We start from the raw sequence: 24,502 nt of genomic DNA on the forward strand, positions 1-24,502 counted from the left end.
CGGCGGGAAATCGCCACGCAAAGAGGAAATACAGAGCTTCTTTTTGACGTATAACAATCGTGAGTCCTTACTCTCATTGATCGCTCTGGTCTGTTTACAATCCGCTCTGATCTTCTTCAATTTGCCAGTTTCTCATATTTGACTGACTGGCTGAATTTTCCATTGGAATGAGATGATAAGTACGCTGCTAACACTTCTTCTAGATATATTCTACTATTTCAGGCTTAATGTCGTGTAAGTATTTAGTATCCATACTAAAATGACTTTGCACTTTTCTTCAGATTTTTGTGGAAAAAAATGTGTAAAAATCTGTGAAAACTCTGTGGAAAAAATCTACGGAAAAGTACAACTTTTTCTAGAAGTTAACAAGTGTTTAATGACGTCATTACGCCGGCAAAAGCGGAATTTGGAACACTGTTTCTGGACTAAAGCTTGCAGTTCATAATCACGGATTAAACTTACAATTAACTCCCCATTTTTTCAACCAGGATCGATTTTTCTTCCAAATTTTCGTCTCTTAAGGTCAAAGGTAAAGGTAAGGGTGCTCCTTTCCGCCAATCATATTCAATAGGCACAACGTGGCATCAAAGAAGCAACTTGATGACATTATTCTCGGTCAACTCATTTCATTAAGTTTTTTATGCGACTCTATTGATTTCAATTTCTAGTAGCGCGTGGAAAAACTTAAATTCAGGGCTTTATTTGAATCGGTACCCGAGAAATCTCAATATAATTATGATTCTATCGACGGCCAAGGAGGCTGATTTCAGATATCGGTCGACTTGCTGTCTCCATCAATTCGTTGAACTATTAAAACGCAAATATATAGTAGGAAATGGGTTTTGTAATTTAACCTGTTATCATGAATCAATTTGTAACTTCTTTCAACTACGGTACGTGCTCATTTGAATTAAATCACCTCTGCTGTTTTTAAATAAACACTTAGCAAAATTCAACGCTGGGCAGAAGGTTCTCATCATTTCGCCATGTTTGAAAGGTGTTATTTCATTTAGGTTGGCCTCTTTACGACCAATCGTATCTCACTTTGCTATTTTTGATAGGATCTGAAACCTATTGATTGAACCCGGCTGCTATAATACAGGGTTCGTCCGGAAAATAAGTGTACTGATTTTTTCCCGCCGCTCCAGGCGCGCCCAGCACCGCTCTGATGGGCTGCGATTGGAGGGGGGTATGTTGGCAAGCGACGCTGAAAAAGGCAGTCGGCTCTGAGCTGTGGTGTAGTTAGGAGCTCTGTTAACGCGAACCTCCACGCTCGACCCACGTCACGGAACGCGTTTTTGGAGCAGCGTTATTCCATCAAATTTGCGGTAAAGCTTGGGAAATCGTCTACCAAAACTGTCGGCATGATTAACCAGGCTTACGGGGAGTCAGCCATGTCCAGAAACATGATCTTTCGGTGGTACAAGATGTTCGTGGAGGGCAGAGAAGAGGTCGACGACGAACCACGGCCTGGACGCCCATCAACGACACTCACCGACGAAAATGTGCGAAAAGTTCGCGATGTACTGAACTCTGATCGTCGTCTTAGTGTTCGGATGATAGCAGAGCAGTGTAATGCTCGGCAGGCTTCGAAAACGAGTCGCCCGCGTCCGGCCAGCGATCAAAAACATCTGGCGGCTGCATCACGACAATGCGCCGTCTCACACCGCGCTTGTCGTGTCGGACTTCTTGGCCAAGCACGGCGTGGCAACGCTGCCGCACCCGCCCTACAGCCCGGACTTGGCACCACCGGACTTCTTTCTGTTCCCGAAGATAAAGAGGAGTTTGAAAGGAACGCGATACGGGACTTTGGACGTCGTCAAAGAGGCCGTGACGACGTGTCTTCGAGAGGTTCCCGATGATGCCTTCGCGGGAGCGTTCCAGGAATGGGAACGCCGCTGGAACAAGTGTATCGACTCACAAGGGTCCTATTTTGAGGAATATTAGCTTAAGGTATGTAAAAGTGTAATAAATTTTTTTTCTTGAGCTCAGTACACTTATTTTCCGGACGAACCCTGTATGATGGGTGCCTTGGAAAATTAATGGAATAGATGACTGAAATGTACAAAACGTTCCCCATGAAAAAATCATTCAAGATAACTGGAATTCGTAAACGAATCTTCCAAATGCTGTTCATGTGAGTTCATTAATATTTGCGTTATCGCTTCAATCAGCAAACCTGATAAGAGTTGCGAGATGATGATTCGTATCTCATCAATCTCATTTTTCACGGAAATGTTCTTCGCCTCATTGCCTCAACTAGCAATAAGCTCATTGCCCATAACTGCGTACAATATCAATCTGCGTATTTACTTTTGACATTTCCCGTAGATTTGTCAACTGGATTTGGATAAATCTTGAAATTTCAGTGCCTTCTTAGAGCCATTCAAGAACTTATATTTTATTTAGTCAATTACACTGAGCATATTTTTAGGCATAGTGTTCCAATGGCTATAACGCCGGTCTACTGACCGGAGGGTCCGAGTTAGATTCCAGGTGACGCCTCTGGGCACGCTCAACTTCACCCAAGGCGTGTATTTTTCCAGTTACTGGGTCTTCCTGGGGAACCACTGGCGGTTAAGGATAAGGAGATTTCCTACCTAACTTGGTGCTTGTAATTCACAGCACGAGTTGAGCTCTATCTAACTTCAAACTGACCTACCAATGTACAGGGTCGCACCCAAAAGTGGTAGGACTGATTTTTTTACAAGAATTTTACTGACAATATACTTACATCGACTTAATAATCTTCAAAGTATGCTCCTTGAGCTGCTACACACCTAGTATAACGTTGCTCCCATTCCCCGTACGCCCGCTGGAAATTTTCTTTGGTAATGCCGTTGATGACCCTCGTCGAAGCCTCTTGAACGGCCTTTATCGAGTCAAAACGTCGTCCCTTTAGCTGTCTTTTCATCAGGGGGAAGAAGAAGAAGTCCGGTGGTGCCAGATCGGGAGAATAGGGCGGGTGCGGCAACGTGGCAACGCCGTATTTGGCCAGGAACTGTCTGACGACGAGCGCGCCATGGCAGAATTTTCGGCACCATCTTGGCGCACGCCTTGCGCATGGCCAAATCCTGTGAAATAATGCGCTGGACGTTGGATGCAGACAGATTCAACTGGTTTGCAATTTCTTCACTGGTTAAGCGTCGGTCTGTGTTCAGCAGTGTCCTCACTCTGTCCACATTCGTGTCGGTTCTTGCCGTCGATGGCCGTCCGGAGCGATGGTCGTCTTCAACGAGATCCCTACCCTCTTTAAACAACATGTGCCACTCAAATACTGTGGAACGGCTTAAGGCAGTGTCCCCATAAGCCTGCTAGATCATATCGAGGGTCTCAGTTGCCGTCTTCCCGAGTTTCGCACAAAACTTCACGGAATAACGTTGCTCTAAATTCAGATTCATTTTGTTTTTCGACGCGGACAAAAAACTTGCTTCGCTAAAAACGGTGTCCTCACTCAACGACAGCCCGCAGGCGACTAAAGTTGGTGTCGGTCTGTTGCTAAAAGCCCCCTCCACCTTACCCTGCCAGGCAGACCCCCCTTCACCGCTCCGTTCGCGCCAGAGAAAATCAGTGCTACCACCATTGGGTGCGACCCTGTATATACCCTTCGTGTAGTTATTGGCGGATGTAATAGCACATATTATTATAACCTTTAAACTGTACTACGGGTAATTGATTTTCATTTATTTCACTTGATACTTCAATGCACTACAATCATTTTAAATTCCAACGTTCTTTCAATAGAAAATTCCCGTATTACTTCAAATAATAAGTCAATTTTATAATACGCATAACCTTACGCGAACTATTCACCATCTGAATTATATCACCCGTATACACTGAAAATGTCATTTTTCATTAATTACTGTATAGATTATACATTATTTCACTTTATGAACAATGATTTGATTCAATGCTTTTATTCTATTTAAGACATCTAATAATATAACCATTCTGTGGTTATATATAAACGTCAATATAACTTCACTTGTTTTCAATGAGAATATCCATGTGCGAACATAAAAATGTACCCTTAACCCGCCTGTTTATTTACGAAGAAGCCACTTCCATAGTTTTGTTCCCTTGGACAATCAAGAGGAGCTATTTTAAGGCTTTTCATTGATTTAGCGTCATAATAAACCCGTCAAAATGGGCGTTTTGACCCTGTCAAACGGTATTCTTCATTTCGCTTGCAAAGCCTTAAGCCGGATCCGCGATCGATGGAGATCTATTTTTAACCTCTTAAAAGACCTAATCAGACCTTAAAAATATACCATTAGGGTCTGAGGGATATCGTTGTAATTCTATCACCCGGTGACTTCTACTGTAAGGCGTTTTGCTGGGTTATTTAAGGGAGATTTAAGTTTAGCAATAATCACATTTCCATTCTTAGTCTTAGGGTTTGCGAGATCCCACCGATGTGATACTGGAACTTGCTGAAAATAGTTCGCGGGTGCCGCATACTTGGACGGCTGGTGACGCCATGAAACACTCACTGCGTGGGACCTTTGCCCATCGTTATCATTGATAAAAGATACAAGGACGGGTTTGTACCAGCTCTCCATGCTGGTCTGTTCTCCAGGAATCTCTTCATATTTTCTTTAATTTCCCTTATCACTATTATCGTGGATAGAACTCAAGGATGAGGTCGATACTTATAAGACTTCCATGGAAAAACTTGCGTTTGGTATTTTTAAAAACTTAATGTGATCAGACGATGAAGATAATCGCTGTAACTGGTCGAGCTCCACGATTTCAAATTTTATTCTGGTGAATTTTAAATCAAGATATTATAAATGAAATCTTAAAATTGAAAAAATAAAATTTCTATGACTATAATTGTGACTACCTCTTGGCCATTTTCTCCCATGGATCTTTCTGCTGTCTCTTTTTTTCCTGTGTTTTGGCATTGTATTCTTTAGTCATCACCTACTCAACACTCCTATGACAGTGAACTTCATTAGTCATTCGGACACTTCTTTTGAGCTATATGGCATTGGAAATATATTGCATTAAAGCAATTCTCGTGATTTTGTCATCTAAAGCTCGTTTTCTTCAAAATATCTCATCATTAGAAAAATAGATACCAATTCATCACCTTATAAGCATAAACGCTAAAAATAACCTTTGGAGTACAAACTGAGTCCAAAAAATGAGTGTGTAGAGTTCATTCCTATTGCAGATGAGTCCTGATAACTTAAAAGAAGCTGCTGATCAAATTCGCTAACACCCATTCGTGAGAAGTGAAATAAGGACTTATGGTAACACAAATATACAAACGGAGACTCATAACGATTAGGGACAGTCGGTTTGCTGAGAGCCACATTTAAAAAGTCTATAATATAAATAAATAAAACTTTTAATGAAATCCTAATGCATTGGGAAATTGCACTGATTTTACTATCAAATATTTGCTGCATAGTTGCACCAAAATTTAATGTAGTTTAACCTCTATAACCATTTTATTGATAGCCATTCGGTATGGAGACAGCCAGAAGCAAAAAGCCTTCTTCACCATTCATATCCTGTATATATATATATATAATGGGCTGGCACAATATAACACAAATAGTATAGCAACATTTAAAAGGACATTCACACGGTAAATTGTTCGAGACCTTCTTAAAGACTTGAAGAAGGCCTCTGAGAGGGCCGAAAGCTCGAACAATTTACCGTGTGATTGTCCTTTTAAATGTTGCTATGCTATATTGTGCCAGCCCATTATTGTGGCGCTCGTGTGAGGTGTGAGTTTTTCCGTACAATCGTTATACATATATATATATATATATATATATATATATATATATATATATATATATATATATATATATATATATATAATCCTTGTGTAAACGTCTCACGGATGGTATCGCCACCGAAAATTTGGAATAAGTGAGAGTTTCTTTTTTCTTGTTGAGGAGTGTTAAAAAAGTAACGGACATTTTGAAATTTCGCATAGTGCATAGTGCGCCATGAGTTATTGCCCCAAGGTCATACAATCACTTGCTCGTGAGAATACTACTACAAGTTTGTTGACTTATTCGAGAAGCTATGCGAAAAGAACGGCCTTATTTGTGGCGAAACAGTGCATGGCTTTTGCACCACGAGGTAATACATCAGTCGACACTTCACTGCTAGGGTCATCGTGAGTTTTTAGCCAAACACAGCACTGTAACTATGTTCCAGCCTCCATATTTGCCAGACATAGCCCCGTTCGACTTTTTTCTGTTGCCAAATATAAAGAGAACGTTTTGGAGCCTTTGTGTGATTAAAAATGCATCGCCGAGAGAGCCAAAAGCTACACCAAAGATTGAGTCCAGAATTGTTTGGAGGATTGGAATAAGCACTGGCATAAATGGTATAATATCTAATGGGGACTACTTCGAAAGGTATGGTAAAGACAAATTAATAAAATTCTTTCCAAAAAACTCTTTTCCCGTTGTTTATCGAGCACACCTAGTATACTTTGCTAGATAATCGATTGCTATTTTGACAGAAAGAAATTCTGAATTCAATAACGACTTCCAAAATAGAATCGGAAATATCTTCCTTTAGGTGCTTCAAAACCGAACGAAAAGTCTAAAAATATTGTCATGAGGTAAGCTTTACGTGCACGGTTTTATCAAAAAACCTCTAATTTGTATTAAGCTTAGGCGCTAAAGCTCCTAAATGCTCTGATGACCCTGAAATGTACGGACTTCCATCACTTAAATAAATAAAACAGAGAATAAAATCTTTAAAGCCAAACGACGCCGTTGAAATGATTAAATGCACGACTCAGTGAGCCTTTTTCCCTTCTTTATGACCCAAAACGGTATACATAACTCACCTCAGAAGAATTCCTCCCCAAGTAGCATGCAGAGAGCCTCATTGTTTACTGATCACCGTTAACACGATGACAAATGATTTCTTTACATAAGGTGCCTAAGAAAAAGGTTAAGGCAGGATTGAATTTAACTCGCGAGGTTTCCCCAGGATGAAAGCAAATTATCAAATCTGTAATATACGGAATTAAAGTGAATGATGTAGGGCGCAAAGTTCTTAACCTTAAGAAAAATGGATAAATATTTTCCTTTCCAGCCCCTTCTTATTTCCAGTACTTCTTGAATTCGTGACTGGAGGAAATATATCTTTCGGACCATGCATAGCTACGAGGTCTCCGCCGTAGCGATGCACCGCCTGCAGAAAAGAGCAGCGAAGTGTTGGCGATGTCGTTGATTTTCAAATATGAAATACTTTTAGGAGAGGAAGATTGAGCTAGAAATGTAGGTCAAGGTGCAACGCTTAATGATAGAGCACATCTTAAACATTCGTAACCAATGAGTAGTTGCCCTCCCCTCGTTGATGGGAAACAAAGATAAACCGCTAGCTAAGAGAAAATCCTAGACCAGATCTATAATTTGAATTGTGTACTTAGTCACAGATCACACTGAAGGGATCTCTATGATATTAATAGTTGTCCATAAAAAGCTTTAGTGCTGATTTTAAATTAATCGCATTTTGTTTGTTAAACTTTAAAAATTTCATCGCCAAATTGGATTATGCTGCTCCCTTTTCTGCCGTAAGTCCTGGGTTATTTCTCATTATTGTTGATGCTTACTTTCTTCCAGGTGAAAGAAAGTCTTGGAATTTAAATAAATACCTTGTCCTGTATCCTACTTCCTATACATGTTTACACTTTTGAATGAGGCACAGGGGCTAATTTTGAGTCAGCCTATCTCAGCGAAAATAAGATGTTGGTGTCGAATTCAATGTGGAAATGCATGTTTGCCCCAATTGCTATTCACTGATTTCCAGAAACAATATGCTAGCGAGAAGCTAAAAAGTTATCTTTGAAAAAATAGTACTGAGTTGAGATAGAAGCACTGAACTTCTCTCTTCGAATTAAAGAATTTAGGTTCGGGTATGGTCGTCATTTACGCCAATAAAAAACACCATTCCAAATACATAAGAAGAACTGAAATAAATTGTTCGTGTTGAATTTCAATTGTTTGCGGAATGATCGACATACCTGTAGTTCCGCTGGCAGTTGAATTTCAATGCAATGCAACACTGTCCTCCTTTAGCTCTTCTTGTATTTTTGGTATCGGGTCGTTTTTTTCGAGCAAATATCTCCATAACCCGAACCAAAACTCTTTAACTCGAAGACAGAAGTTGAACGCTGTTTGGAGATTTTCGAGATATGGGTTTAATAGAGAATGGAAGTAGTAAAATAGCAAGGAAGTTAACCAGCGAGCGAAGATTATATGGGAATAGATGGAGAAGATAATTAGTCCGTGTGGTATATTTTAAAATTAATTTAGCTGAACATAGAAAAGTAAATAATACTTTCGCACGTATCCGGACTCTAATCGGAGAACTGTATGTACATTCTCTTCATGAGACAAGTTGCCGAATGTAATTAATAAATAAGCCTCAACATGCCAGAATTACTGTAGATAAAATTCGCTATCATAGGTAATACGGAAATTTTCGAATATAAGGAAAGGAAACCAAAGGAGGAAGTTTAATTTCATGAATTTTCGTTGCATTTCATCATACTTCAGTAATATCTCAAAGCCCTATACCGAAGGCCATCCGATGCATGTCAAATGGCAAGTTCCCTAGAATTTCGAGATATCTAGTTCTATTTTTTTATGCATCAATCACAACATGCAGAGACAACGGGAGTCTCCGTGGTGACATTGACCCAAATGCATCGGAACACACATTAATAAAAGATTACGGAAGTCCTTTCTATGACATTGACTCCAGAAATCTCAAGGTGAAACCAAGCACTTAAAGTCACCATTCATATTTACTTCAGCATAGTCGCACACGGAAATTTCTTTAGAACAAGGGTCCGTTTCTCAAAGCTAAAAGTCAATTTTTGAGTCCCCGTCGGTTATGTATGTACATTACATTCTTATGCCCATAAAATTGTCAAAATAAATAACCGTCTCTCTGTATTTTGTAGTGGGCAATGGACAAAGTTTAATATTATGCATAAGACTGCTGTTCAAGGCATAATAAACTAACTTTTGATTTTGGGTTCCAAGGTATGCTGGTTGTCACTTCGATTGAAAATGTCACCAATTCAATGCATTAAGTCCTACACGCGAATGATTAAATTTTCATTGTGAGTTCGTAAATTAACGCGTAGGAGTAATAACAAGTTTCGTGAAGACGAAGTAAATTTTGACATTGCCCAGTACTTGATGGATGAAGCTTAGATTTCACAACGTCCTTCCACACAGACTGACTACTGACTGTTTACTTAAATGCTCTCCGCTTTGTGAAAGAAGCTTATAATAGAATATAATAGGAGATAAATAAAAGTTAAAATAACCTTTAAAGTTTCAAAAATTGAATACGATTCCAAGAAACTGCGGGAGAGACCGGGATCCGCTAAGTGTCCATTACAATGCAACAATTTCAGAGTGCAAAAATCATTCACCTAGCCCGAGATTCGAACCCGAATCCCTGGATGACCGGCCGAGTGCTTTAGCCAGTTTATAACATCTTGTTTCTATAAAGCCCCCAAAATTTTGGAGTGTAACAAGACGCCTCGGTGGCTTAACTGGATAAAACACACGGCGGGATATCGAGGGATCCGGATTCGAATTCCGGTCAAAGCGTAAGATTTCTACACTCTGAAATCGTTGCACTGAAGACAATGTTTGTACATAATAAACGTGAATAATGATAATATTAGCATAATGTTCAATAATAGTTTCACAGATTTAGTTATTGCTTATGATTAAAACTAGGATTATACATGTGAGAGGGAATTAATAGATCTTTTGGGTCATGTTCATAGAAAAAATAACTAATAAGTGTATTTATTCGATGACAGCATTATGGAGGGATAAAGGATAAGCTGTAGGAGTAATGTCATGAATACCATGTCAAAAACATGAAACGATTATGCCAACAGAATGGAGAGTTTTCTTCATAAAATACCCCCTGTTATCAGCAAACAAATTGCAAACAAAGCTAATTCACAAAAAAGTAATTAGAACTACCTGATAATGTACAAAATTGTGAAGTAGGAAGAACATGAACATTACAACAGAATTATTTTTATAAAAACCTTCCAAATAAATCATCATGTCCATATACCACACGTTACTAGAAAGAGTTAGGCTAAATGCGTGAATGGCCAATTTTTTAAAGCGAAAATAATACACGAATATCCAATATGACGGTGAAATGGTTATTGGTAGCGTTTACAAAGAGAATCTCTCACAAAAAAGCTTCCCATTCGTCTGCAGTACCAGCCAGATCATCAGTTCTCAAGCAGTCGGGAAAGTGAAGAAAGGTAGGAAATATTTCAAGATAAGAAAATGATAATAAGACATCAAATAAATGCGGCGGTTGATTGCAATATTAAAAATATTAAGAAAGTTTGCAGGATTGATTTAAATATGTTATGTTCTTTTCTTTTGACTTCCTATTTTTAATCGTCCAAATTATCTCTTGAGAAATGTATTTCTATTATTGCCTACATTTGTTAATTTTTCAGGCCAACTTTCCTTAAACTTAATAATTTTCCCATATATCCATGCCAATTATGCTCGTTCAAGTTTGCCACATGGTTTTTAAAAGCGATTCTTTTGAGGATTAAGGTATCGTTTCCTAAACCCTCATTCTACAAAACAAGGTGATGAAATGGATAGAAATTCACATTACTTACCTTGATGAACTATTAAATAATTGGAAAGAATTATTAACGTGTTTCGGCTCAAATGAATGCATCTCTTTACTCGGAGAACGGCTAGAGAACATTTACCAAGCGTAGCACTGAGCACACATTTGATTAAATCGTAATAAAAGGTATGCGTCATTCTTGCGTAACAAAAATTGGTGAACGTCACCCATTGTACACCGGCATGAGGAAGATTTCATAATGTGTTAAAAAAGAGAGAGAGACGGTTTTTTCTATTTGATATTATCATAAATTCGAAAATATGCCAGAAATCAGGTAAGTTGCTCTGATACATGCATTTTAAGCATTTGCAATGGCAAAATTTATTCAATAACTCAAAGTAAATAAATTCAAAAAGTTAATCTTTTAATTTAATTTGAAGATTTTCTACTTCTGTAGTAAATAAATCAATGGAAGTACGAATTTGAGGATGCCGTTAAAGAAAAAATAGCATGAGAAACATAAATAAAAACTACAAAATGCATATCAGTTTTAATGAATTCCTGTCAGTCATGCGCGAACCATGGACATGTCGGGCAACAAGGAATAATGAATGTTCTCATCCTTGCTATTTAAACCTGATATTTATAAGCCCCACATGAGTGAATCACCCTGGAGACAAACAACAATGACACATCGCATAATTGCATTGCACAAAATCATTGGGCGAGCAGTCCAATCATACTCATCAATCGACTCATCACAAAAATGGTCGTAAAGAAGGGGAAATCTCCATGCCATTAAAATCAATAATTTAAAATATCCCTTCGTTGAAGATATATTTTAGAATAGGAGAGTTTATGCTTGGATAATTCTTGAATAAGAGGTACTGGGATCAACGAATCATTCTTAAACCTGAGACGATCGCATATGCTGCGAGAAAAACCATATTGTTCGATCAAATAGGGTTGTTTAAATAATGCACACAGAACAGCATACACCCTACTTAACGTACTTACGGCGAAAGACATCTTATACACTACTTCCTTCTCCAAGACCCTGCTATGTATGGGACCTTAAACGGTGACCAATCGAATTCGGGAGGTTCCACGAACGCTGTTGAAATGAATCTGGATGGATCTAATTCAGTCGTATTTGAAGAACTCAACCGTTTGCTTAATTAAAAACCCCTGTACGTGCGCTTTCGCTTTACACCCCTTAACGTAGGAACAAGCAAAGAGGTGATTGTCGAGATCGAGATGGGCGGTGGCTATCGTACCGGCTTCCCACCCAGAGGGCCCGGGTGAATATTTTTGAATATTTTTCAGAGGTATCTCGATCCCTATTCGAGGTGCTTTGTGGAGGTCACTTTAAGTGAGTTGTCCGTCCGTCGGATGGAACGTTAAGCCTTGGTGCCTTTCGTTAAGAGTAGGCTAATGCCAACGCTGGGTTTCTCTCCACCCTTCATCTTTTCCTGTCCATCCCCTATGACGCAAATGACCTCAGGTGTCGGTCGCCTCCCCTAAATACTACTACTACTACGAGAGAATTGTACCTAGCTAAGTTTTTGTTTCAAATGCTTGATTGGAAGCTTAACATGCAAGTGGTCCTCTCTTGATGGGAAATAAATAGTTTTAAAACGTAATAAATACTTACATTAAGAAAAGTTGAGAAATTGCTACACAATTGACGGTAGCGGCTGCCTTAAGATGAATCATATTCTGTATAGTATCCGCCGTCACTTTGTGGAAACGATTCATAATGAATAAGAAATACTTAGTTTTTCCACACAAACTTTATTTTTACCTTTTATTTTTAAAATAAAGTTTGTGTGGAAAAACTAAGTATTTCTTATTCATTATGAATCATATTCTTTATTATGTTTGTTGTTATCAAACCAGCTATTTTCATTGCTAAATCTTTATTTCTGTCAAGTGCCTTGAGCTTTTCCTTAAGAAGTGCCTTGAGATTCTATGCCACGAGCTATATGAATAAAACACAAAAAAATAACAAGCCAAAGATAATACTTTTCAAGACCGCTCAAATGATGGCTTTCAATGACTTTTATTTCCGTATTATCGCATTTGTGAGTTTTTTTGCCATTAATGCTGTACTAAAACGTAAAAAATAAATCATAATCATACTCTGTAAAATGAATTTTAATCTAGTCCTTCCTCGATTCGGTCGCAATCGTGGGTTTGATTGGTTTAAATGTTTAACTACACAATAACATGTGTGTATGTACGTATTTTAAATAGAAGCATGTTGTTCCTTGCGTAAGCATCGAAAATTAAAGGTGAAACACTCCTCTCTACCACTCGCTTCATAAAATCTTTTTACTCTCGCTTTAAAAGGTCATTCATAATACCATTTTTCTACTTAATGTCTCTGAACTTGCTTTGATTAGGCTATCTAAACATTTGCAACGCTAAAAAATGCCTTTTAGGTGCTTTTCTTTTTACACTAATTTTCAAGGGTATTCCAAACTATCTTCTTGAAATGTTTTACATTTTTAAAAGGTCAGTGGTAAGGCATCCCGTACCGTCCCGCTTTCTTTGCATTATCTAATATCTAGGAAAAATCTATATCAAAAACCCTTTCTAATTACAGCCTCTAAACTACTAAATTCCTTGCCCCATAACCTTAAAAAACTGGGTTATTCGTATGAATCTTAGGGGAAATTGTAAGATCTTTTACCTAAACATTATTTATGCGTAATTGGTCGATAGTTGATACTCAGAGCAGAATAAATACATATTCTCTCCCATATAAATACATACCCCCTCTCCTTTTGGTCAAATCTTGTATTCGGGAAGGAGAATAAATTTCGGAACTATTTATTTCTTATAATCGAATCGAATTTTTTTATCGTACAGAAACCTATTCACCGAAAAATAATCGACTCTTGTGGTATCGTCTTCTACCTCCATTATCTGTTATCAACTGATCGCAAATATGTTACATGGATGCCCCTGAGACATCCGGAAAAGATGAGTGTTACTGAAATCAAAGTGATCGGCCGTTTCTCTGTGGAAGAGGATCGAACAAGGTTCGTACAATAACTAGTGGCGTCTTTCCCGACCCGAGATTGTAACGCCCCCAGAGCACGAACCAGGAGGAGAATACAACAGGTGTACCCGCTCCTCATGGATCGAATGGGCCACAGAATCGAGCGCAACCTTGGTTGTTTATGGTAACGGCGCTCCGTTCCTGCGTCAAAAGGAAGCTTAAAATTCTCGTCAATAAGTTCACCACGACGAAATACATACCACAACGTTCGACAAAGCAAGCTAAGCTATGAAAGGGAGTAGCCAAGCGGTAATGAAGTTCTTTTGAAAAAATATGTATCTAGGACTGGGCGGATAAAATATACCGGGCACAAAACGCAGGGCCTGTTTAGCTCCTTTAAGGAGAATTACATTTGGATAAAAAAACTCTGCTTACTTTTCCTTAAGTCTGCTTACAATACTGTTTCCTTAATTATGTTTAATTTTTTCGAGGTAATCAAATGCTAAAAATAAATTAAACTAATTCCCTGTGCCGTGCAGGAAAGAAGCGAGCTGGTTACAAGCTAATGCACACCTTAATTGCTGATAACTTGTTATACAAGTTCTAAAATGACAAACCAACACGGTCTGGTGGGTACTCAGATTTGTATATGTATCTAGGACTGGGCGGATAAAATATACCGGGCACAAAACGCAGGGCCTGTTTAGCTCCTTTAAGGAGAATTACATTTGGATAAAAAAACTCTGCTTACTTTTCCTTAAGTCTGCTTACAATACTGTTTCCTTAATTATGTTTAATTTTTTCGAGGTAATCAAATGCTAAAAATAAATTAAACTAATTCCCTGTGCCGTGCAGGAAAGAAGCGAGCTGGTTACAAGCTAATGCACACCTTAATTGCTGATAACTTGTTATACAAGTTCTAAAATGACAAACCAACACGGTCTGGTGGGTACTCAGATTTGACACTCCACTAATACTCCCCTGTTTCCCTTGTAGTTGCTAAATTTATAATAATAGTAATTCTTCTTAATGCTTCAAAAGATCAGGTAGTTGATAAATCAATTTTCGGAGTTTTTCCCATTCTATCCAATCCAGACCGTCACTTTCTTATTTTAGGATTAGATGATATGAAAGCAAATGTATGCAAATTTGATACAAAACAAAAGCTATTTCTCTTGTGTAATAGTTAGTTTTCAAAAGCCATTTTTTCGTTCCATTTCCCTGAAGATTCGGTGAGCACAAAGGAATTGCCCTATTTTTTATGCCGTAATGATTAAAATTTTTAAATTAAATGAAGTTTGAATGTTATATCTTATCACTATTTGAATAATTTGAATAACTGAATAATTCATAAGTGTATCAGCTATTTACTTCTGCAGTTTTACCTATTTTAACTCACAGCCGTGATTTGCTATTGAATTCTAGCTATATAAAAAAACCTCCAGTATAATATCAATAGCCTTATAAATGTGGACAGCTAATTTTAACGCCCATCAACTGATTGAAGTTGTTAAAAAAATACATCTTACGATCAGGCTCAACATGGTCACCAGCTACTTATTGCACCATCTAGAGAAAATGCTAACCATGGAAATTAATATTGTAGAAATGAGCACCAAAACCCTAGAAATATTTACACACCAAATAAATAAATTAGTGATTCTGAACTAACTATCGCTAAGCTGCGAACTTACAGACAAATAACTGAAACCCAAAATGAAAGATATATTTATCCAATGAAGATAACTTCAAGAAATTTTGTGATTTTATTAGGAGCAATCGGAAAGAATAAATATAGAAAATACGTAAAGTAGACACTAAAAACTTGATAAAGTCATTTCTAGTTACATTAAGTAAACTTATGAAACTACCAGAGCATTCCGAACAAACCAAAACGTGTTAATTAGTACCTGCGATTGTGTCTAGTTGAATTTATTGGAGCCTTACGGTAATAGGGAAAACTACATTTCAAATACAAAAATATTTGGGTCAAAGAGTTATAATAGACAACAAATCTCACAAAAAAATATGCAAAGTAACGCGCCCAAACTAGAAAAAATATGCAATCCACTATGGCAACTCTTAAAGAAAAATGCTATAAGAATATTTTGAAGATAAAGGCATTTCGATCTTCGGAATTACAGGGTAACGTCCAACTGTTGAATCTTTCGAGGACCGCAACTGAGATTGAGACAAAGAGAATAAACAAAGAGCAAACGATTCAAACAATCTCTTCCGAAGCGTTTAAATGCAGTTGATGATCAATATCCAGTTCTCATTTTTTCATTGTAAGCTCTATAATATCACTACAACCAGAGAAAAAAGTAGCATTATTGTAGAAAAGTTGCACACCTAAAATTCTTTTCATACATAAAAAGTCTTTAGAATTTGGCCGTAATGCCAGCTCAGAAGTATACGAATTGATCTGCAGTCATCTTTATTAATAGTTTTAATTGGACCCTGTAATATGATAGTTTGACTCTTTCAATTTTGTTTCGCGAACCCCATTTCGTGGCAAGCCATAGAAATTACAGCCCCGATAATCTTGACTTCCTATTCGATTTCTTCAGGAACAAACAAGTTGCTTACATTCTGATTCAATAGATAAGTTATACCTATGTACAAAATTACATACAGTGTAAAATGTACCGTTATCATCAATAATCAGAGTCATAAAGATCACCTGTGAGGTCTGAACATTGCCAGTGAGGGTCAGCGTATTCTACATGGACTATACGTAGTGGAATGCTGAAGGTCTTGACAATAGAGAAAATGTTGTGCACGCTGGAAAGATAACTATAGGGAAAATAAATTCTGGACTGCATGAATGGGGATAGAAAATATTAAGAAGTGGAGAATATAATAGAGGAACTAGGATTAGATTCCTCGAAGCACGAGGGGAGTAGGCGAGACTAAGGCTATTAAAAAGGTGCAGGACGCTTGATTTAACTTATATCGTCGAACAAACCCTTTAGACCCGACATACTTCGGCAGATTATACCAGTCAGATAAGAAAAGGGGCATAAACTGTAGCACGAATAGATTCAGGGACATTCTTTCCACGTACAATTCACGATCCAACAAAAACAAAGTTAAATGAGGGAAAATTACGGCCGATGAACTTAGGTGCGAATCACTAACCTCGATACTCATCCATTCAGTAACGGAAAGCTGATGGCCTAACATCCTCTGCCACAATCCTCTTTGGCGGATTACAGGGTACGGCGCAGATACAGAATAAGTAAATAACGCCTAGAATGACTTAGAAGGAAGCATTTAGGAGCTCGTGTGAAAGTGTAATCATTTTCAAGGGTCATGCAAGACCTAACACTATATAGTAGACAACCTATGACCTCAATTCATCTTCTGTGTCATGTGGAGAGCACGGACTGAATGATACCACCCACGAGAGAGAATACTAAATTGTGGGCCCACTGGCAACTTTCGTCGAGAATCCAATAATGGTGACAGCTGATTTCTCTCGACCCTTCCTTCGTTCCCTGAAATTCCAACGTACCACTAAATTACCCAACTATCCATCACCTCAGCAGTCGATTACTCCCCTTAATAGCCACTAATAAATACTGTAGTGTCTTATCGCATGCTTTACGAAAAATTATTTCGACTATAAATCGGGTAAAAGTATCGTGTCACACATGACTGTTTTCAACTTTTCGAAAAATCAGCTCCGTAATTATCATAATTTTGCTCTGAAAAACAACCACTGTAACTGCAGCCCATTTCCAATGTCGGTCAAATGAATCCGTTTCGGTAAATCGATCATTTCTGAGTCCGGATTCTGAACTCCGTAGGTAGCACTTTTCGAATACCACTCTTTTTCAAGATAATTCTTAAACTGATGAAACTACCTACAGTCCTTCTTGAACTGGTAAGTTTTGATTGATACTGAACCATCATATCTACCCTATCTCTGTAAGTAGCACTGCGGCAAACAGAACCAAAACTTCGCGGTCAAAACCCATCCCCTTCCCATTGCCACTTTTCCAGAAAGGGACCTTAGTGATTTTCTTTCATCATGTTAGTATAACTCCATTCAGAGGGAACATTTGATGAGATATTTCTGGGAATTTATTGATAGAGGGAGGAAATAAACAGTTCCTCCTTCTTCTCAAGAGTGCGTGATTTCACGCGCCTTGGAGTTTGGTAAGATATGAGTTTTGGCTTCTCCTTTCAAATCGACCTAAGGGTTGACAGCGGGTAGTTATGAAGTCCTTAATATTTTCTTTGATAGGACCGCCGCACAAAAATATCCATATTCTTATTATAAAATGTATACATATTTAAAATAAAGCACCTGCACAGTTTCCATAGTTATTTGATAAGTGGTAACTTCTAAGATATTATTAACAATTTTTACAAGGACTTTTCAATATAGAGTGAACATAACCTTTTATTTGCATAATTTATTGTAAAAATTTTAATTTTATAAAATAATTTTTGCCTAATGTGTGATTTCTGTAGGGTGCGAGTTTAATTGATTTGACTCCCATATTGCATCGGCAGCAGCCGTTGAAATTCGAAACATTACGTTTGCCTACCGCAACGATGGTGATAAAAGGTAACGCTGAAATTAAATTTGCCTTCCGTCTGAACAAATTGTGAGCTGAGATATATTAAATGCTACTGAAGACATATGAAGAATCTCTCTCCTATAACACAGCTATAAGACGAATTTCAATATTTAAAGAGGAGACACAACTTCAAAGGACGGTGAACCGTGAGTTCCAGTCACTGTTCCAACATTAACACCACTGCCGCCATTGTGAGAGGCACCCTAATCGCGTTAAGAGCTTTATGAAATACTCGCACAGTGAAAATTGAATTGTGTGTCACATACACGCAGGTAACAACGCGATTGCACATGAGACGTGTTTCTGCGCGGTGGGTTCCGTGAAGCACATAGCCAAATCGCAATTATCTCGCAAAATTCAATGTGAAGTGTGTTACTCTCCGTCCCTATAGCCCATAAACTAGTCTCACGTGACTTTTTCCTGTTCCCTGTTGTGAATAAACACCTTCGTGGAAAGTGTTTTTCATCATCAGAAACAGGTGTAGACCAACTGAACATGAAAAATTGCAGAGGGCGTCGCTGACGCAGTAATGAAGTAAAATCCGATAAACTTATTGGTTCATCAATACGCCAACAATATAATATAAAATTAAATGTTCAAACAATAAAATTATGCGAGAAAAATTTATGAACACTTTATATTTAACAGCCCTCGTACATTATATGTACTTCTTGTTATGTTAAATAAGTGCAATTATGTTGCACAAGAAGAAATGATACCTCTATATACTACATTATATATTACATACGGGTACATTTTCATTTCATTTAACATCCACCAAGCCACCGTCAGAGTGTTTGGCAAGGTGTGATTACCCATCATAATATTTTTGACCCAAAATACTTTCCCCACCTGGCTTGGTCGGACATTATTCTGGTCCTTGATCGCTCGTGAGAAAAACGACATTTTAAATATATGCGTTCTACACTTATTCTCTCTCATTTTACTAGCATGATCTCTCCTACCGAAATACGATGGGTCTAATAATACATTTTCAACATCGCCGCTAAAGGGACATCCTTCGAATTCATGCAAGAGATTTAATCCGTAATTTAAACTCTGCTCCGAGAGTATTTCCCAACCTAGTTCCTCTAATATTTTGATACGCTACTCAGTTCGTCATAACAAACTTTTACAAATCAAGCTCCTCTGAGCTGCACGCTATCTAATTCGGCAATCAATCTAACTTCATGAGGATTCCATAAACTAGCAGCAAGTTCTAAATGAGGCATAACTAGCGAAGGATAACATTTTTATTTAACTTTTTCCTTACAATTCCCCAATATTCTTCCCTAATAAATACTGACTTTTTCCAGCTTGTTGACGTATTCCCTATTATGTTTCACCCAGGAGAGTTCGCTTAAAAAGACATTGTTTCTGATATTTTAGAATTTATGAAACTTTCGATAAGCGTCAGACTAATTCTTTTGGTCCCTAACGCTTAAAATAGTAATTATGTTAAAATAAATATCTGTATCTGGTTCTTGTAGAATTTCGTTCCCGAATTGGTCCTAAACGGTTGACTGTCCACGCAGACTATAGCCTGAAATTAATTTCTTTTGAAGTAGTATTCTGTCTTTAGTTACCAAACGTAAAGTTTATACACAAATATTTTATGAAGGAACTTCAAAATATGGCTAAACACTGGTTGAAACACTAACAACTACTTTGTTTTGCTAAGTCTTTACAAATTTCCATTCCAGTAGGGAAAGCCTTCCCCAGAGAGATATCGCTAATTTACAGCTGAAAAGGTTACTAAAATCTCATTGAATCTGCAACATCAGAAAGAAATATAGTACAATTTCTTTGATGAACTTTGCATGAGGTTTCCTTAGCACCCACTAATATTAGGTATAAAGGAGGTGGTAAAATAGTATTAGAGTCGCCCAACAACGAAACACCTCGCCGTTGGCATCTGGGGTTATTTAAAAAGAGTGGATGTTTTGGCAAAAAAGATCTTCTGCATGCTTAAAAATATTATACAATGTATTAATGATTCTGGAGCACGAATCAGCAACGACGTAAAATTATACGAAGCCGATATTTTTGGTCCATTAAATATCTCAGATCACAATAGGGTTATCAAAAAGTACATAATAGCACTCATTTTTCAAACCTATGTGCAAGTAAATACGGCCAAACTTACCTAGGATACCTATGCCTCAGAGGTGGTCATTGGTAGCGACGCAACGTTGAACTAATACCATTCGACTTCTCATGCAAAGGGAAGGGTGTAACCCTGTACTTGGCACGCCCCGTAAAGGTGAGGATGACTGTCGCGACTCAAGGGTCGTTACGCGCTGTGTCACCGTCACGTCCCTAAAGGATTTTCCCCTCGCGACCATGAAAATAAAAAACAAAATGACGAAGGTTCTTAGTTTTCCCGGGTCAAGGGTCACCCGGGGATTGGCACAAAGCGGCAGCGTCGAGTTAATTGGGATAATTATTCTCATGACTTCGTGCGCGATGTCAAAGCGCATGAGGATTGATGGCGTAGAACCGTCAAGACCGTCACGCACTGGAAATGCTTCGAAATCATAACCCGCGAGGCAGGGGCGGAAATTCCACCGTGAGCTTTCCAGTGGCGTGGATTTGTGAGCGGCGACTTCCCCGTCGCGAGCATCCAAATATTTCCCCGACTCAAGGATATAAATCCGCCATAGTTCTGAGTCGTTCCAATTGCATTCAAATCCTCATTTTTTGCAATTTAAGAGTTCCAAGAGCAACAAATTAAGAAGTTTTCGGAAGAGTAGGTGAAGAGAGAAACTTATGGAGAGAATTTGTAATGAGTAGAGGGAAACTAATCGGCTACACCCTGCAGCGTGATGAATTCGTGAAGAACGCAAGCGAAGAAAAATATAGAAGGAAAAAATTAGAGAGGAAGGTCAAGAATTAATTTACGGGCGCAGATGACCGACGGTGTCGGCTACAGGAACTACTAACAGATGAAAAGACTTGTATGTGACGGATAGTTTAGAGACCAGCCGCAAACAAAACAAGCACATTATGATGAAGATTAACAGTTTTAAATATTTTCGTACAAAGTTTTAATATTTCAATAGCTTCCATTGAGTTTTCCTTTCTTACTTGAGGGTAAACCTAAAAAGAACTTTTATGTGGTATCTTACTAACTGCTGCGGTCTCCGCCCCATATCCAACTCACCTCCCCAATCCCATTTATGATGCAATAACAGGATAAGATTGGTACAAGGAGATCCTTTTTAAAGCATTAGCCAATATTTTACCTAATTTTATACTGTAAAATATTGTCCCTGGAGCTACAGCTATCAACATTATCTCACGTCTGCTACTCTAGGGGTTTTTAAGAACAATCAACCCGTAATTTGCGTGCCATGTTGGCTCCAATTCACATATGATTTCGTAGAATGTTTCGGTATTCTTACTCATAAAATAAAAAAATTAAATAAATGTTTCCAATCCATAGTTTCTCCCAACAATTTGACTTTCTTGATGGCATTCGAGCTGCTTTTCCATTAATAAAGTCTTTATTTGTTTGATAATAGTTTATCCCATTGGCGTAAATAGCAACAAGAGTAAAGAGAATTCTAAATAAACAATATAGCGTGTTTCAAGTACGGTGTGTTCAACACACAGCTTTTGGTTAAGAATATTAATGGCTGTAAACCGACAACAGAATAGAAGAAGCATCGGTTATAGCTGCTTCATTAGAGGAAACTGGCTTTTAGCAAATGAACTCTTTAGAAAAGTTTTTACTACTCTCACTGAGACCTACATGTGTGGGTGGGTTCATTTATCAAGAAGAAGGGGGAGGTGACGTACGGATGAGAACAGCGAGAGTGGGGCGCCTTATTTATGACTGGACGAGAGTACGAAGTAATTATTTCGTTCCGTGAGCCAAAACGTGCATAAACTCCGCGTCGAGAGATGCCACCGTTCCACCATTCTCCGATGGAAGAATGTACTCATGATAGTTGTTCGTTCGCTTATTAAATCACCCCCGGCTCCCTCCCTCCCGTATCCTGCCCCTCGCCTCCACCCTCAACGCGAGGGCCTCGCGAAGAATGAGTAACGGCGAAACTGCGGTGCGGCAGACAGAGAACGCAAAACGTCAAGACCGCACGAGATGTCGGGAATGCGAAGCCCTACTTGTTTACGTTGCATCTAGGACGAGCCCATCTCCGGCGGAATGTAACGCACTCCTCAGAAGGATGGATGGCTAGATAATCGTATTTTATTTGGGGTGAGGTTGAGAGTTTAATAATTATATATAATGAAATTATAAATTCAAAAGGTTGAACATTAAATATTTACGCAAGCATAAACGAATAAAAAATAAATAAATACAAGTGGCTTCAATTTTTAGCTCATATTAATGAAGAGTAGTACATATCATATGCAAAGTTGACATAATAAATAGGATAGTGATGATAAAATATGTGGAAATGCACTAATGATCGATAAATAATAAAAAATATTTATTTTGTGGAAATATATTCAATATTCGATTTTAATCCTTGAAAGAAACTCCCAGCGGGAAAATACCCATACAAGGAGGGCATGTGAAAAATCCATTAAACTCAATTGAGAAAATCGAACAAATCAGATTTCGGAGGGGAATGTTTAAACCCGTCCCAGTCAGGCTTCAGGAATGAAAATATCTCTCACTAATTAACTTCGCTATAGCCGCCAAGGATTTTCCAATTCTGACTTTTTTTCGCAGTGTACCTACCGATGTCCAGAGAATTTCAACGGATAAGTGGGTGCCGAGTTTTAAGAAAAAATACTTACAAAATAAGCGAAATGAAATACTTAAGTTACAGTATCACTGAATTCTATTATAAATGCTAACTAGCTCACATATTTTTGCTATTGTGCCATATAGTCTTTTGTTATTGTAAAATAAATCGATTTACACGAGGTTTATTTCAGCATTAAAATCAGGATACTTAAAATCTTATCGTGTAAAAAATGGGAATCGCATTCAATAAATGAGTTGAATTAAATATTCAGTACTGAAAACAGAAATAAGGACGATATTTATTTTCTATCCCATTCAGATATCAAACTGGATGCAACAATCACAGATGCCCGTTTCTATGGAATAATGATTGTTACATCAGAATCGAATTTATTTTGCAATAATTCCCTTTTTTCTTAATTTCAACAAAAAAATTCAACCCTTTGTTCCAATTTCTCTTTATCATCTTCGGGTTTCTAATATTTTGGCAATGACTTTGCCCATTAATGAAACAGTCGTTTCCTCGTCAGAACTATGAATGGAATCTGACATAACGAACGCTAAGTGCTTGTAATTCAATGCTTGTGAATGCTTGTACTGTCATCGACGAGATCAAAAACAAAGATTTCGCGCGTCCGGAAGTATTAAATATCGAATGGAGAGTTGGATCGGGTGTAAGGATTTATCCACGACTTAGCACCAAGTTTTCATCCAGCATTGAATATCCTGATTTCAGCTAATTAAATAAGCATAATGTAAAACGATTTTTAGACTCATTATAATTATGAAAACCATACATTTATCCTCAAACTATTTCTGTACCGGTAACTGCTGTAGACAACCTGAGAACAAAGAAGTTTCTATAGTAATATTTTTTCAAATAGCCCGATGAGGATATTTAATATTTTTTTACTTTACTTTTAAAATTAATAATAATAGTTTTCAATTGAAGACTGAATTGATTTACGGATGAATGAAGTGTAACATGTTTATATACTTGTAGTATTCAATTCTCATTTCAGAAGGGTTAGTGATGACGATCTCATTTGAAAACAAAAATGTTTCTCTAGTTGAACACTTTCCCCAATAAAAGTAATAGATATACATTCAATACGGAATCATTTATAGTAGGAGGAGCATCGCTCATCGTGGGTGGGAAGACTTTTTTCTATTCTCGTCTTAAAGCATGGATTTCACTTACTCCTTTGTTTTTTTCTACATGAAGTACATAAAAGTAAATTTGTAAAGCTCCAGTTAACCTGAATAGAAATTTTCAAAATATATGATGGTTGCTCTGGTTCGTTCCGGTAGGTGTTCATTTTCTGTTTTGTTTGGTAGGAGCTGAACTGAACGCTCTTGTCTGATTTTTCCCTTATTCTTCTCGGGCAGGTTTGCTTGGAGCGGGGATGGAGAGACCATAGTGAGAGTAGTTCTTTTCGGGACAAGTGGAATCTTTGGTGGAGGACCTCCGGCTTCCCTCTGTCTCAGTACAAACAGCTCAAGCCATGGCAGGTAAGGCAAGACACGAAAGGTACTCGTCGGTTAACAAATTTC

General features: G+C 37.9%; 1 protein-coding gene across 1 annotated transcript in view; it reads left to right on the forward strand.

Moving 5' to 3' along the window:
- The window catches only part of LOC139701129 (probable tubulin polyglutamylase TTLL2), a 66,080-nt gene that overhangs the window by 24,913 nt on the left and 16,665 nt on the right, over nt 1–24,502 (forward strand). The window contains exon 2 of the mRNA XM_071599705.1: nt 24,329–24,460. Within this exon, the coding sequence (XP_071455806.1) occupies nt 24,329–24,460 (132 nt within the window). The remainder of the gene's footprint in view (nt 1–24,328; nt 24,461–24,502) is intronic.

This window comes from Hetaerina americana, unplaced genomic scaffold (assembly GCF_022747635.1).
Source record: "Hetaerina americana unplaced genomic scaffold, ioHetAmer1.1.p SCAF_11, whole genome shotgun sequence".
Taxonomy (NCBI): Eukaryota; Metazoa; Arthropoda; class Insecta; order Odonata; family Calopterygidae; genus Hetaerina; species Hetaerina americana.